Genomic DNA, 16017 nt, shown 5'->3' on the forward strand with positions numbered 1-16017 from the left:
AGTTTGTAAGCAGTGCACCTCCTGGCCTACAAAAAATAACCTGGAAGGTGGCTATCGTCATCATTATGACAGGGTACTGAGACCTGAAGACGGCTTCACCCTAACGCTCCCACCTTTCAGCTTCAAGGAACTTCAGAAATCCAGGTCCGAAGTCCCAGCGCGGGGGCGCTCTTGTCACGCGCCTGACGGCTCACAAAGTGCCCCTACGAAAGCCACGACCGGTTACATCTGCGCATGCGCAGACTCGACAGTCTTAAGGAAGAGTGTCGTCAAGGAAAACCCCACCTTCTAGGTAAACAAGTTGCCGCGTGAGATCGCCCGCACGTGTCCTCTACAGCTCCTAGACACCTCAGCCTATGAGAAAATCTGAAGGGCTGGACTGGCGTTTGCGTCACCAATCCTAGGCAGGTCGGGGAGGGGTGGGTAGGCAATGCTGCCACAGCCAATAAGGACTTCGGAGGTGGGTGGAGGCGTGGCTTTCGATCAGACTTCCAATTAACGTGCTAGGGCGGCCCCTCCCGCACGTGGATCTGTCACTGCTGGTTGGCAAACTGACCAATGAGAAGATGACGGAGGCGGGCGGCACCAATGGTGGCAGTGCGGAGCCTGGGTGGCCGCACGCGGCGCGGGGCATGGGTCGGCGCTCTTAGGCCAATAAGCTCCAGGGGCGTGGCGTCCTGGTCGGCGGGTGGGCCTGGAGAAGTGAAGTACCCTTGATCCTAGTTGGGAAGAAATTGGATGGTGTGCGCGCCGAGCGGTGAGTGCTCCGGCGTGGCGGGTGAGGAGCGGCCGTCGGTATGGATTTTTCCACGGTGATGTGTTCTGTAAGGAGGGGTGTTAGTGCAGTGTAGTGAAACGTGCGTGCTAAGTAACTTCAGTAGGGTCCGACTCTGCGACCCACTGGACTACAGCCCACTAGGCTCCTCTGTCCGTGAGATTCTCCGGGGATCTTCCAAATGGCGTGATCACCGCGGTGTGAGCTCTGATGGTTGTGGGGGAATAGGGACTGCGAACTCAACTCTAGAGAGATGGGAGCGGGAGTCCCTTACATCACATCCCTCAACGCCCTAAGGTCCCTGGACCCCTGATTGCCTCAGGGAGGGTCTTGGAAGTTGGCGAACTGAGGGAGCTGAGAACCCTGCTCCCAGGGAGTTATGGTACAGGACCCCTGAGAGCCGGTGGGGGGCGTTCCAGGGCGTGACTGCTGTTTGGGTAGGCACCTTAAGCACTTGAAATAGGCAGGGGTTCTGAGGCTGGAGAGAGGCCCTGGTAGGGCAGGTGGGAGGGTACCAAACGGTTGCTGCAGGTGGGGTGATGTGTGTGACCCTGAGCTAATCAAATCTCGACTCTAGGTGTCTTTCTTTCGTGTAAAAGGAAGGGGTTGGGCTTCAGAGCCATTCTTGGGAGTAAACGTGAGGTAGCAACTGTCAGATCCTGAGAGGGAGAATGGGCTTGTGCAGATTGGCTGTACATAATGTCTTCCTGAGTTCTTGGAGTGAGGAGGCATCTACAGGGTGTATCTGTCTGTACAAGCAGCCAGGCCTGTGGTTAAGTGACCTGCTGTAAGGTGGAAGACTGAGGAAGTGGGGTTCCTACGAAATCAGGGGGGCCGGTGGCTGCTAGGGTGTTCTCAAGGACTTTGTGAGCATGTGAAAACTGGGACTGTGATGATTTGAAGTGTGTGGAGAGTGCCAACTGAATGTCCTAAGGGAGAAGAGAGAGTGGATGGAGTCTGTGTTTCAGGCACCAAACTTAGAATTGGCTGGGTATTTGAGAGGTCCAGGTTCCCAGAGCTGGTAACACCTCAATAGGTTCCTGAAGGGTAAGAGGCCAGAATTACAAACCATTATCACAGCTCAGATTTAAATCCATTTATTAAGAGCCTGAGAACATATTATGAAGCAATTTAGGCAAGTTTAGTAATTTCTGAGGCTTAGTTGGTCCTTGTGGAATGGGGATAGTGATGCCCATCTCACAGGATTGTTCTGAAGATTAAAGAAGATAACGTATGGAAAGTGCTCAGTGCAATGTCTGGGTCGTGTCTTAATTTTTTTTTTTAGGTTAAAAAAATGGCTATGGAGTGACAAAATAACTGTGACAGAGTGTAAGATTTATGTGAATGCTGTGGTTGGGAACTATTCTCACATTCTTAAGGTGTTTTTTTGTTTGTTTGTTTTTTGCAAGTTGTGGTGACGTCCTCCCCATTTCCCTCTTCCTGGTTCTTCTGGTCTTGAGGTGCCAGGCTTGCTTATTCCTCCCTTTTATTCCTCTCCCAAGATCCAGGCTCCAGCCTGGGCTACTTGCTCTTTACCCGTTCGATTTCCTCATCCTAGACCCATTCTTCTCCCTATCCCTCCTCCCTCTTTCTGCTGCCATAGTAACAAGAGATTCAAGCTCCGAAGGGGGCCTCAGGGAAGAGCAAAGGTCTCTTGCAGAACCTGGGCCTCCAACTTCCCCGCCCTGGCTTTGGGACCGGGCCAGCAGATGTGTACAGTCTGGGAGAGGGGGAAAGCCAATGCCAGGAGCTGTAGGAGCAAGCCAGGGGGAGGGCGGATGCGAGCCTCGAGCGGAGAGCCAAGCATGGGGGCGAGGGAGGGGGGACCCCTTCCTCCTAATCCTCTCTCCAGGAATCCCTGGCTTGGGGACAGGACGGCTGTCGTTGGGCTGGGGGAGGCGCCCAGGCGGGTGCATGTCCTGGGATACTTGCCCAAAGTACACGATGTTCCCAAGTGCACTGGCCGCCGCCCTCTCGGGCTGGCCGTCTCCCAAACCACTGCCTCTCCAGCCTCCCTGCCCCACATTCCCCGGCTGCCCCGCCCCGCCCCCTTCCTCCGCCTTGACGTCACCGCCGCCTCCCGCCCCCTCTCCTCCATTGACGGCAGCGGGGCCTGGTTACTGTGGGGACCGTGAGGCAGGATTCTGGTTAGGGCCTTGAGAGCAGGTGGGGGCTGCTGGAGCGCGACCTTTTTGTCTACGAAAAAGAAAAATATGGAGGTGGAGGTGGACAGCAAGGACCGCCTGTGTCGGGGCAGATCACTCTAGAGCCCTGAGGAGTGCCGGAGAAGAGGAAAAGCGGTTTCGAGAGAGGTGTCTGAAAAGGAGACAAGGGACTGGACCACAGTATATGAGTTGGGGGGCCATTTTCAAGGAGAGAATACTGAGAATTCACGTTCCGGAATTCTCTATTTCCTGTGACTTCTTGCTTTGTTTTTTTCTGGGTTATTCTGTAACCTTCCTGCGTCTAGCTTTTCCACAGACCCTTGCTCTGCCACCGCCGCCCCCCCCCCCCCCCATGGGGAACACCACTGTTAAGGACAGCTTAGGCCACGTGACAATGAGGGGTGTGCACCCACAGCTGATTACGTCAGCATCAACCTCTTCACTTGCCACCCACGTTTCTAGGGAGCCCTACAGGAACTTCAGCTCAGTCTTGATTGGAGGGGGTCTGTGTAACTGCAGCTCTTTGCGGCTCAAACTGGCACTTTATTCCCCCAAATTAGGATTCAGGGTTCTGCTCCTTGCCTCTTAAAAATAAATTATAATTTCCAGCCCCTTCTCTATTGCTGACGTCCCTCCTCCTCCCCTAGCTATATTTACAACAAAGTCACCATGTTTATTATCACCCTACTGTGTATTAGGTTCTCTTCTAGGGGCTGGGAAATACAGTTAAGGAGATAGATGATGAGGTGCTTGGCTTTGTCTTCTCCTAGTGGTGGGGACTTGAAGGCCTTGCCACCCCACATTTTCTGTGTATAAGGTCTCTTCTCTCAGCCACCCCCTTTGTTGCCCTGTAGCCCTGGCTTCCTGGCCCTCACTTAGGGGCCAGCCCTAACTGTGGGTGGCTGCATCCTCAGGAGAAAAGCACTAGTCACCACGTAGGTTGCTCAGAGTGGCATGGAAGCACCTGCCATTGTTTCCCTTCACAGCCTCTGTTGGGTTCTATCTGCCGCTTCCATTGTTTGGCATCCATCATCCCACTCCACTCCCTCCTCAAATTGCCCTCCTCCTAGCTGTCCACAGGATTTGAAGTGTCAGAGGAAGGGATTGGATATGGCTTTATGATGACGACAAGGCTGGGGAGGGGAATCTAGGAACAGCCAAGCTGGGTTTCTGTCTGTCCCTCTCCTCCCAAGGACCAGTCATCTCATCCAGCTTGGCCCACCTCCTAAGGTCTGCATTCTTTCTGCCCACCCTCTGGCGAGGCCAGGGTGTCCTGTTGTGCAGGACAGGTCAGTTCAGGGAGTAGACCCCTCTTAAATACCTATTGTGGCCCAAGTATTTTCCCCGAATAGGGGCAGCTTACCTCCCCTCCCCTCCCTTCCATTATTTACTGTGCAAGGCGTACTGCGCCCATTGGCTGGGTTGTGGTGTCTGGGGCCCTTCAGTCCAGTGCCAGCACCCAGATCCACGTGCGCCCGTGTGTGTGACACAGCCCTGACCTCAGTGGGGGCCAGTAGCCAATCAGGCGCCGGGAAGAGATCCCCAGCCAATTGGGGGCGGGGCCTGCGGCTCCACCGGCAGGAGGCCAATGAGGGGCAGTGCCTGGCGTTATGCAACCCGCCTCCTGGCCCCGCTGAGCTTCCACTCCGCTGCGGGTTGCAACGGCGGCAGGCAGGCGGCCGGAGGGCGCTCGCGCAGCCAGGTAAGCATCTCCGCGGCCACCAGAGTGGCCAGTCTTCGGCCTTGAAGACTGGCGGATTGCCGCCACTTGCAGCCTGATGGACCGCATTTGGCCCGGGCGCTCAGACGGCACACCAGTAATCCGCCTTGCTTGCGGTTGTCCACCCCCTCTCTGTCCCCGGGGACATAGGTATTCCTCGAACCGTGTACTGAGCGTCCGCACTACTGCTTGCCTACCTTACTTCAAGCTTTCTCCCGGCTCCCAGCCATCCCGGCCTCACACCCTCCCCTCCCCAGGCATTCCCCTACTGCCTTTGTCACTCGGGGGTCCCCGGTTTTACCCCAGCACCGGGACCTCTTCGGGCTTTACGCTCTCCCTGCGCTCCCTCCTCCAATCCCTGGCCTCGCGCCGGCCGTGATGTCAGCCCGGTTCAAGCTGGAACATCCCGTTCCCGGTGCTAGTTCCTGCTGTTGGCCACAGCCTTCCCTTTTCTCCTGCAGCTCAGAAAATGCTCTGGGGTTGGGGGTGTGGTTGGAGAAGGGAAGAACTAACTACCTGCTGGCTATTGTGTGTCCCTTGGTCAGAGCTGAGTATGTCTGCCTCGGATGGGTGTGTATGTTGAGGGGGGTGGGGTGGTTGAGTGTACAGAAAAGTAGGGGAGTGAGGAGAGAGGATTCTTGGGTTCCTGACAATGGCAGGTGCCGGCTTCGGTCCTGTGGGTCGGGAGAGGGTGCAGGGGCCGGAGAAGGGAAGGCTGTGTTATCTTGACCAGCATAACTGGGATCCTGGCGAGTGCCCGGCCGAGGCTTTTACGCCGAGGGCGGCGGTGATTATATTTTGCCCTGGGGAGCAAGGCCAGCCTCTGAAACTCCGATGGCCGCCCCTCTTCCTATAGCCACCAAGGCCTCCGGGAACCTGGGATGTATTAGAGGTGGGCGACCCCTGGTTGCATCTGCCAGTATGGGAGGGTGGCATTCCCCCTGTTTCCGCCGAGAAAGGGGGGAGGGGTCGCCCCTGCCGCCCTCTTGTGGGCCCTCCAGCAACCGCTGAGCTCAGCCGCTGACGTCGGTTTCCCTGGCGACCGCGACGGCGGCGGAAGCGCGTGGTGGGGCCGCGCACGTCCGCGCGCATGTGCGGCGGAGGTGGCGCCGCCCCCGGGTAAAATTAGCCCGGAGGCCTAAATATAGGAGGCGGCAGGCTCAACCCCTGCTCTGAGGTCTTGATGTCCCAGGCCGAGGGGGGGGCACTGATGGGAATTTGGGGATGGGAGGTATCCAGGCTGTGGCTCACAGCTGTAGTCCTAGTCGACCGCTCAGGTTCTATCTAACCCAGGCCATACTGACAGGGGATGTTGGGGGAAAACCCACCTGCAGCCCCGGCTAAGGGGACAGGAACAGAACTTGCCCAGGCTGCCTGTTGGAAGCCTGGGTCCCAGGATTATGGGAGCCTGCAAGGGAGGGTCCGAGTGAAGCCGACAGGTGTTGTGAAGTTACAACCCAGGTTTTTCTCCTTGGTCTCTTCAGGTGCTGACTGTGGTCAAACTTTTGAGGCCTCTGAGGCTTGGGTCTCCCACCTCCCTCCTCTAGCCAGGCCTTCTGGGCCCCTTGAGCGTCTGTGGTGGCCTCTCCACCTTCCCCGTTCTCCTGCCCTCCCCATGGCCCAGACATGAGCAGGAGCGGCCCCCTAGAAGGGGCTGAAGGGGGAGGGGACCCCAGGCCAGGGGAACCCTTTTGTCCTGGAGGGGGTCCATCCCCTGGGCCTCCAGAGCACCGACCTTGTCCTGGCCCCAGCTTGGCTGATGACACGGATGCCAACAGCAATGGCTCTAGCGGCAATGAGTCCAATGGACCCGAGTCCAGGGGTGCATCTCAGCGGAGTTCGCACAGCTCCTCCTCCGGCAATGGCAAGGACTCAGCCCTGCTGGAGACCACTGAGAGCAGCAAGAGGTGTGTCTGGATGGGTGTAGCAGGTTCTGGGAGTGGTCTCTGGAGCCATCTGAGCAGGGAGACAGGCCCCAGCTGCTGGCCTGCTCATCGTGTGCCTGTTGCTTCTCCTGCAGCACGAACTCTCAGAGCCCATCCCCACCCAGCAGTTCTATTGCCTATAGCCTCCTGAGTGCCAGCTCTGAGCCAGACAACCCTTCTACCAGTGGCTGCAGGTTTGTGGGGGGAGACGGGGAGGACGGGGGCAAGGGGACTGAAGGCCAGGCTCTGGGGCTAATGCCTGTAACCCCCTCCCTCCTTGTGGGCCCTGCAGCAGTGAACAGTCAGCTCGGGCAAGGACTCAGAAAGAACTCATGACGGCACTGCGAGAGCTCAAGCTTCGGCTGCCCCCGGAGCGCAGGGGCAAGGGCCGCTCCGGGACTCTGGCCACACTGCAGTACGCGCTGGCCTGCGTCAAGCAGGTGCAAGGTGAGTGCTGCTCCTGGGAGGATAATGGTCAGGTTCTGGGTGACCGTGGGGAGCTGTCTCCTCGGTAAATGCGCTGCTGCCCGCACCCCATAGGGATTCCCTTCTAGCTTAATCGTTAAAGTATCTGCTTGCAATGCAGGACACCTGGGTTCCATCCCTGGGTTGGGAGGATCCCCTGGAGTAGGGAATGGCAACCCACTCCAGTATTCTTGCCTGGGAAGTCCCATGGACAGAGGAGCCTGGTGGGCTGCAGTCCATGGGGTTGCAAAGAGTCGGACATGACTGAGTGACTAAACCACTACCCACCCCTGCAGCCAACCAGGAGTTCTACCAGCAATGGAGCCTGGAGGAGGGCGAACCGTGTGCCATGGACATGTCCACCTATACTCTGGAGGAGCTGGAGCACGTCACATCTGAGTACACACTCCGCAACCAGGTCAGTGCGCACCCCCCCGCCACCCCACACCCGACATGCCTCCAGCCCCGTTCCCACAGCTCTCGAACCTGTGCTCATCCTTACTCTCTCGCCTAGGACACCTTCTCCGTGGCTGTCTCCTTCCTGACAGGCCGCATCGTCTACATTTCCGAGCAGGCGGGTGTCCTGCTGCGCTGCAAGCGGGACGTGTTCCGGGGTGCCCGCTTCTCTGAGCTTTTGGCTCCCCAGGACGTGGGTGTCTTCTACGGTTCCACCACCCCATCCCGCCTGCCCACCTGGGGCCCAGGGACCTCTGCAGGTGAGGTCCCTAAGTGCTCAGGGGAAGATGAGCAGTCGTCGGAAGCAACTGCTGTGAGGGGCCAGGGGACCCAGGCTTTTCCTCGCTGGGATTTTCTCAGCCCAGGGAGGGGATGTGGAGCCGTACTCACTGCCCTCCTGGTCTGTCTCAGGTTCAGGCCTCAAGGACTTCACCCAGGAGAAGTCTGTCTTCTGTCGTATCAGGTTGGTGGGGGACGTGGGAGCAGACCCCTTCCACCTCCCATCCCCCCACCCTTCTTTGCTAGGTCAGCCATGACCTTAAGCTGGAGGGTGGGTGGCTCTTCACTGATCATCTCTAATGCCCCTTTCTCTTCCTTGCTAGAGGGGGTCCTGACCGGGATCCGGGGCCTCGGTACCAGCCATTCCGCCTAACCCCATATGTGACCAAGATCCGGGTCTCCGACGGGGCCCCTGCCCAGCCATGCTGCCTGCTCATCGCAGAGCGCATTCACTCTGGTTATGAAGGTGGGCAGCTCCAGGCCTGACCTGGTTGGGGTAGGAGGAAGGGTGCCTCCTCTAGGCTGGGGGTGAAGCAGAACAGGAGTCTGGGAGACAACTTTGAAACAGAATGAGGGTTTGAACACCCCTTTAGAGGTCGAGCTGGGTAAGAGCTCCAAGCTAGGAGAAGGCAAAGAAAAGTGCCTTGGTTTTCAGTTTCGTTATTGGCGTGGGGCACAGAGATAGTCCAGACCGTCTCTGGAGGCCAGGTGGCTCGGGGGAGAGCTGTGGAGGGAACCATCTGCCTGCCAGCCTAGGCCTGAGGCAGCACATGGAGGGCCCGGGAGCGGGAGCATTCTGCCTGAGATCCAATGGCCTCGCCCCCTGTGCCTCAGCTCCCCGGATCCCGCCTGACAAGAGGATCTTCACCACACGACACACGCCCAGCTGCCTCTTCCAGGATGTGGATGAGAGGTGAGGTCAGGATCTGGGGGGAAAGGAGGTGGCCAGGGCCGAGGCTCTGGCCCCTCTGATGCCCCCTCTCCTCTCAGGGCTGCCCCACTGCTAGGCTACCTCCCCCAGGACCTCCTGGGGGCCCCAGTGCTCCTCTTCCTGCATCCGGAGGACCGACCCCTCATGCTGGCCATTCACAAGAAGAGTGAGTTTCTCTCTTCCTGATCGCACTTCCAGCTGTCTCCAGGGCTTCCTTGGGGCTGCTCCTGTGATTGTGTCTCTCGGGGTTGGGGGGATTCCACCTCACTCAGCCCTCCCTCCCACTGACCTGCACCTTGTTTCCCATGGCCTTCAGTCCTGCAGCTGGCCGGCCAGCCCTTTGACCACTCCCCTATTCGCTTCTGTGCCCGTAATGGGGAGTACGTCACCATGGACACCAGCTGGGCTGGTTTCGTGCACCCCTGGAGCCGCAAGGTGGCCTTTGTGTTGGGCCGCCACAAAGTACGCACGTAAGTGGGCACGTAAGTGGATCATGCCCTGGAAGGCGGGCCAGCGTGGAGGGGCCAGGGCTCAACTCCCCTCCCGCACCCCACAGGGCGCCCCTGAATGAAGATGTATTCACTCCCCCGGTCCCCAGCCCTGCTCTGTCCCTGGACTCTGACATCCAAGAGCTCTCAGAGCAGATCCACCGGCTGCTGTTACAGGTAAGGGTTGATGGGAGGGGGCTTGGGAGATAAGGAAGGGGGCAGAGTGGGCCTCAGACCACCTAACCCATAGTCACTCTCCCTGCCTCAGCCTGTGCACAGCCCCAGCCCCACGGGCCTCTGTGGAGTAGGCCCTGTGCCTTCCTCTGGCCCTCTCCTCAGCCCTGGCTCCTCCAGTGACAGCAATGGGGGTGATGCCGAGGGACCTGGGCCTCCTGCCCCGGTGAGTGGCCCTTGAGTCCTCTGTCCTGTCCCCTTGTCCTCAAGAGTCAGCCCTGCCAAGCCCAGGGGAGCGTCGTCCACCTCCTTTCCTTTCTTGTTCTGCTCGCGTCATAATCTTCCCACTGGGGCCTTTCTCTTGTACTACGCTCTGGGCTCCCGAGGCTGGCCAGGCCCCCCAGTGCTGCCCACTCCCCACCCTGTTCCACAGGTGACCTTCCAGCAGATCTGTAAGGATGTGCACCTGGTGAAGCATCAGGGGCAGCAGCTTTTTATTGAGTCCCGGGCCCGGCCTCTGCCCCGGCCCCGTGTCCCTGGTGAGTTGGCGAGGGTGTGGGTGGGGAGTGAGGCCTGGGGGGTCCCTGGACCTTCAGCCCAACCCAGAAGAGTTTCTCTCTTCTTGATCCAGCTACTGGCACATTCAAGGCCAAGACCCTTCCCTGCCAATCCCCAGACCTGGAGGTGGCCCCGGCTCCAATCCAGGCCCCAGTGGCCTTGGCCGCTGAGGACGCTGAGCGGAAAGAAGCCTCCAGTTGCTCCTACCAGCAGATCAACTGCCTGGACAGCATCCTCAGGTCAGGCCATCTGGGCACCTTCTCTGCCTGGGGCCGCGGCCCTGCCCCACCCAGACCTGCCCTCATGTCCTCTGGTGCCTCCTCAGGTACCTGGAGAGCTGCAACCTCCCCAGCACCGCAAAGCGCAAATGTGCGTCCTCCTCTTCCTGCACTGCCTCTTCGGCCTCCGACGACGACAAGCAGCGGGCAGGCCCAGTCTCTGTGGGCGCCAAGAAAGGTGAAGACTCGGGCCTGCCCTGCTCCTGCAGCCCTGTCCTCTGGCCCTGTGCCTCTACATGTCTTTGGGGCCCCCACCTCACTCTGTCCTGTCCCCCTGCCAGCCTCCCCTGTGCCATCCATCTCCTCTGCACCGGGGTTTCCTTTCCCAGCCACCCGGGGGGCAGGGTGGTAACTGGCACCATCTCTCTGCACAGATCCATCAGCAGTGCTGCCTGGGGAGGGGGCCACCCCTCTGAAGGAGCCGGTGGTGGGAGGAGGAGCCCTGAGCCCGCTCGCCCTGGCCAATAAGGCGGAGAGCGTGGTGTCCATCACCAGTCAGTGTAGCTTCAGCTCCACCATCGTCCATGTGGGAGACAAGAAGCCCCCGGAGTCGGGTATGGGTGTGGCTGATGGGGCGCAGAACCAGGGCTCCATCTGGTCCCTCAGCCAGAGCTCCCTCCTTCCTTGCCTTTTCCTGCCCTCTGGCCCCAAATGGAGAGAAGGAGCCTCCATCTTAGCGTTTCTCACTCTGTGCTCGCCCGCCAGCCTTCGCCACCTTGTCTGTCCCCCACTTTGCTTCCTGTGTTCTTACTGTCAATTCACACACAAAGTTTGGGGTGCAGGGTTCAACCTAAGGTGCTCCCCACAGAGGGGCTGAAGGCAACGCTGTTGTAAAACCCTTGAAGGGTCTTTGGGCATTGACCTGGAAAATGCGTGAGGAAAGAGTCGGGGTGGGCTTCCCTTCCGAAGAGGGTCATGGGGGTGTCATCCTTGGGTAAGGCCCCTGGAGGGGACCGAGTGTCCTTTCTTATTACCCTGAGACACCTTTGCATGGAGCTGCCCAGAACCGGTCCTTTGGGGGAGGTGGCCAGGATTTTCAGGGGAGGCCTAGGCTTGGCCACAGGGTGGAGGCCGGGCGTTTGGCTAAGCTGTTGGACGTGGAGGGGTTGGTGCAGGTGTGCTAATTGTGAGGTGCTCCTGACCGTTCCCTCATCTCATCCTCAGACATCATCATGATGGAGGACCTGCCCAGCCTGCCTCCCGGTCCAGCTCCCAGCCCAGCCCCTAGTCCTACGGTAGCCCCTGACCCAGCCCCAGACGCCTACCGCCCAGTGGGCCTGACCAAGGCCGTGCTGTCCCTGCACACACAGAAGGAGGAGCAGGCCTTCCTCAGCCGCTTCCGTGACTTCAGCAGGCTGCGTGGACTGGACAGCTCCTCCACAGCCCCCTCGGCCCCTGGCGAGCGAGGTAGCCACCTGGGATGCCCCTGAGCCTGCCCGCGGCCCGGTCGAGGACCAGAATGTCAGGGGAGGGAGTTCTTGAGGGAGAGGCTTCTGCTCCAGGGACCCAGGGTGTTGCCGCCTCCACCACCAGGGCCCTGCCCAGGGACAGGCCCCTCGCCAGCCCCTCCCCACTAGGGCGAGGGTCTGGGCTGCTGCCCAAGAAGGGCAGCCTGGGGAGCTGTACTCAGAGGCAGGCCGAGGCGCTCTGCTTCAGGTAAGCCGCTCCAGGCCCAGTGTAGGGGCAGGAAGTGTGCCCACTCAGGACTCTGCTGATTGGGAGGTCTATGTAGACTGGCTGGGAGGACTGGGGCAACTTCAGGGGGCAGAGGATCAGCGTTTTGGGGCAGCTTGCTGCCCTCCAGGTGCCTGCGGGAGGCTCCCTGAAGGCAGACGTAGGACTCAGGACTGGGCTTTCCTGCCCACCTCTTCGCTCCGTTGTGAGCTAGGCAGAGCACGGCCCAACTGGCAGGAGGATCACCCAGGCTGGCAGCGCCTGCTGGAGTTTGGCAGAGGGGTCAGAGCACCTGCTCACTCATCCATGGGCCTACCCTGCCGCCTCCTGTCTGCCAGCATGCCTCTGTCTTCTGCACACCCCCAGCACAACCCTTCATGTAACCTCTCCTTTCCCTGGCTCCTTTGTCCATAAATCCTCCCCTGTCGCTGTGATTCTTCCCTGAAGGCTCCCCGTCTTCCCGGGTCCCCTCTGTTATGTGTGGGCCGGGGAGCCAGAGGTCCTTTACCTACCTTCTCCCTGGTCAGAGTGGCAGGGCAGTGGGGGCTGCAGGGGCCTAACCCCCAGGCTGAGGGCCTTGCTAACCCTCGTTTCTCCCTTCAGGCTGCCACCACAGCCTTGCCATCCCCGGCCGCCGCCACCACTGCCGATCCAAAGCCAAGCGCTCACGTCACCACCAGACAACTCGGGCCGAAGCCCCCGGATACATCTCCCAGCCCTCGCCTGTGCCACCCTCTGCCCCCTGGCCCCCGCCACCAGCCACTCCTCCCTTCCCAGCTGTGGTCCAGCCATACCCGCTCCCCGTGTTCCCCCCGAGAGGTGGCCCTCAGCCTCTCCCTCCTGCTCCCACGTCTGTGCCTCCTGCAGCTTTCCCTGCCCCCCTGGTGACCCCCATGGTGGCCTTGGTGCTCCCTAACTATCTGTTCCCTACCCCATCCACCTACCCCTATGGGGCACCCCAGATGCCTGCTGAGGGGCCTCCTACCCCTGCCTCCCGCTCCCCGTCTCCGTCCCTGCCCCCGAGCCCTCCCCACCGCCCCGACTCTCCGCTCTTCAACTCAAGATGCAGCTCCCCACTCCAGCTAAACCTGCTGCAGCTTGAGGAGGCCCCTCGAGGTGAGGGGGGTGCAGCGGCAGCGGGCTCTGGGAGCAGTGCTGGGCACCCCCCTCCCAGCGAGGAGACGGCAGAACCAGAGGCCAGACTGGTGAGCTCTGACCCGGTTCCCCCCGCCCCCATCCTCTTAAGGCCCCCACATGGCTCTCTCCCCCAACCCACCACCTGGTCCTCCCCCTCACGCTTCTTTCTGCCCTCCTGGTTGTCCCCAAAGGATGGAGTCATGGGGTGGGAGACCCCAGCTGAGTTTCTGAACAAGGCAGAAATCAGCTGCCTCATCTGTAAAGTGGGGACAGTCCTGTCTGTCTGACAGGTGGCGAGGACATCCCCATAAACTTCTGAGAGTGCGTCTGCCACTTGGAAGGGGTCCAGCGTCACGTCCCTCCTCTTCGCCAGTTCTCCTCTCACTCAGCCTGAGCCCATTGTCATGGAGTGGGAAGAGACCACTTGGGCTGGGTGTGCCCCCATCCAGTGGCAGCAGTAGAAGGGAAGCCTAGGTGTTGATTCCTTAATCCCTCCCTGTCCCCCTCGCCTCCCCTCCCCCAGGCAGAGGTAACTGAGTCCTCCAACCAGGATGCTCTCTCGGGCTCCAGTGACCTGCTGGAGTTGCTGCTACAAGAGGACTCTCGATCAGGCACGGGCTCTGCTGCCTCAGGCTCCTTGGCCTCCGGCTTGGGCTCTGGTTCAGGCTCCCATGAGGGGGGCAGCACTTCCGCCAGCATCACGCGTGAGTGCCCACCCCCCCCCCCAAATACTTTCCAGGGTAGGTCAGTGTCTGGGGAGTTGGGAAGCCAGGCTGCACCTTGGCTGAGTGGCTTGGGTCCACGCCCTGCTTTCTAAGGCCAGTGGGCTGGACCTGCAACCTTGAGTGAGGCCTGGTGGAGCACCCACTGGCCTGACTTTTGGCTACCTGCCTCTCACTCTACAGGCAGCAGTCAGAGCAGCCACACGAGCAAGTACTTTGGCAGCATCGATTCTTCAGAGGCTGAGGCTGGGGCTGCCCAGGCCAGGGCTGAGCCTGGGGACCAGGTCATTAAGTATGTGCTCCAGGATCCCATCTGGCTGCTCATGGCCAATGCTGACCAGCGTGTCATGATGACTTATCAGGTGCCCTCCAGGTGAGGACTCTGGGAGCACTCCTTGCCTCCCCTTCAGAGGAGTGGGGAGGCTGCCCCCCTCACTCCCTAGCTAACTTGGGTTTTTCTTTCTGGGCCTGGCTCTGCCCTGGGGCATTCCTGTTCTGTCTCCTGCCCCTTGGAGCCCCAGCAATAGTCAGGATGAGAGCAGCTTTCTTGGTCTTGGGAAGGCCTGAACTCTCAGAACACGTTTCTGGGGAGAAGCATGAGGCACGGAGTGGGGGGCTGCGATAGAAGAAAAGTGCCAGCCTCCTCGTGGGCCCTGGCCCCAGCTCCCATTCTCTGCTTCCTGAACCTCTTCCTGGAGCAGGGACATGGCCTCTGTGCTGAAGCAGGACCGGGAACGGCTCCGGGCCATGCAGAAGCAGCAGCCTCGGTTCTCGGAGGACCAGCGGAGGGAACTGGGTGCTGTGCACTCCTGGGTCCGGAAAGGTCAACTGCCTCGGGCCCTTGATGTGATGGTGAGAGGAGAAGTCTGGGCCAGGAGGGTGAAGAAGGAATTGAGCTCAAGTTGAAAGGACAGAGGCTAAGGGCTGATCCCTTCACTGTTCCTTGGATCATTAATTCTGAAGGATGTTAATTCCACTGAGCTTGCTGCTGGGTTATTTAGTGTTAAACCATGTGAATTTTGTGGACCTTTTCTGGGCCAGTCCTGTACTAATGTACATTGTGGCTGTCCCGGAGTGGGGTCCGGAGACAGGATGCGATGCATTTTCCAATATTGTTGACCCTATGTGCATCCGCCTGAATTAGTATTTCCTAGACATACAGTTTGGAAAGTCCTCTGGGGCTTGGGGGCAAGGGGAGCTGGGTTGGCAGGTCAGTACTGAGAATCTGCCTGACTCACCCATACCCTTTCTTCCTCCAAGGCCTGTGTGGACTGCGGTAGCAGCACCCAAGAGCCTGGCCATCCTGATGACCCTCTCTTCTCGGAAGTGGATGGACTGGGGCTGGAGCCCATGGAGGAGGGCGGAGGCGAGGGTGGTGGCGGTGGTGGTGAGGGTGAGGGCAGCGATGAGGCCCAGGCCCAAGCTGGGGCCAGGGTCTCGAGCTCTCAGGACCTGGCCATGGAAGAGGAGGAGCAAGGTGGGAGCTCACCCAGTCCAGCCTTACCTGCCACAGAAAATGGCACCAGCTAGACTCCATTTTGGGCCACCTCCAGGTGTGCATGAGAAGCTTCCTTCTCTCATGCCCCAACTCTCAGAACTCAGATGTGGCTGGACCAACCAATAAGAGAACTGCCCCAGCTTCTCCTGCTTTAGGGGAGTGGGGCCCCCGTCACCAGCCCAGGACCCAGGGGCTGCCTCTGGCCTCTTTGGGAACAGAGGGTGGCATTCTTCAGCCCGGCCCAGCCCAGAGAAGACTCCCATCACATCCCCAGTGAGGAGTCGTTCCTTTTCCTGGACAAGATTGCTGACAAGCTGCTGAAGTGGTCTCTCCAAGTCCCAGCTGAGCCGGAGTCCCTGTCCCTGGGGATTGGGGCTGCATTTATTTATTGGGGGAGTCAGCCCTCTCCCCCACCTCCTCCCCAGATGAGGGCAGGAGGAGGGTGTGAGGCCCAAGGAGGACCCTGCGGTCCAAACCCCTAGCTGCTCCAGGGTGGGGGAGGTTGGTGGACCATGGAGTCCCTGGTGCTGCCCCTCAGGTGGGACCCAGGTGTTCTCAGCTGTACCCTCTACCGATGGCATTTGTGTTTTTGATATCGTGTCTGTTATTTTTAATACAAAAAGGAAAAAAATACCAGGTCTTTGTGGAATAAAGTTTGAGGGTTGGGTTGCACTCCTGGGGGGGAGAGAGGGGAGGCTCTTTCCCTCCCCTTCAGTAATAGTGAGAATGAGTTATTCCCTCCCCTGAGGACCCATATCCCTCTTCTCCCCAC

General features: G+C 59.6%; 1 protein-coding gene across 16 annotated transcripts; it reads left to right on the forward strand.

Annotated features, from left to right (window-relative positions):
- Positions 1–584: 584 nt before the first annotated feature.
- On the forward strand, positions 585–15878 carry PER1 (period circadian regulator 1). 16 transcript variants are annotated; one of them, XR_015147918.1, is made up of 23 exons: positions 585–4642; positions 6145–6567; positions 6681–6779; positions 6878–7032; positions 7347–7468; positions 7565–7766; positions 7918–7969; positions 8109–8251; positions 8620–8698; positions 8776–8882; positions 9033–9186; positions 9273–9381; positions 9473–9604; positions 9812–9917; positions 10010–10175; positions 10262–10392; positions 10589–10768; positions 11379–11621; positions 12492–13093; positions 13316–13729; positions 13931–14120; positions 14449–14599; positions 15008–15878. XR_015147918.1 is itself a non-coding variant. In XM_086359030.1 (23 exons), the coding sequence occupies exons 2-23, from the start codon at positions 6287–6289 to the stop codon at positions 15275–15277; spliced, it is 3858 nt and encodes a 1285-aa protein (XP_086215156.1). In that variant the 5' UTR covers positions 585–4642; positions 6145–6286; the 3' UTR covers positions 15278–15878. The 16 variants fall into 16 exon arrangements, 15 of the variants coding, with proteins under 15 accessions (XP_086215156.1, XP_086215164.1, XP_086215170.1 ...); XM_086359030.1 differs by having other exon boundaries at positions 13549–13729; positions 14446–14599; XM_086359038.1 differs by having other exon boundaries at positions 13549–13729.
- Positions 15879–16017: the final 139 nt, after the last annotated feature.

Source organism: Bos grunniens, chromosome 19 (genome assembly GCF_055505025.1).
Source record: "Bos grunniens cultivar Pamir isolate PY7600 chromosome 19, Bosgru_T2T1.0, whole genome shotgun sequence".
NCBI lineage: Eukaryota > Metazoa > Chordata > Mammalia > Artiodactyla > Bovidae > Bos > Bos grunniens.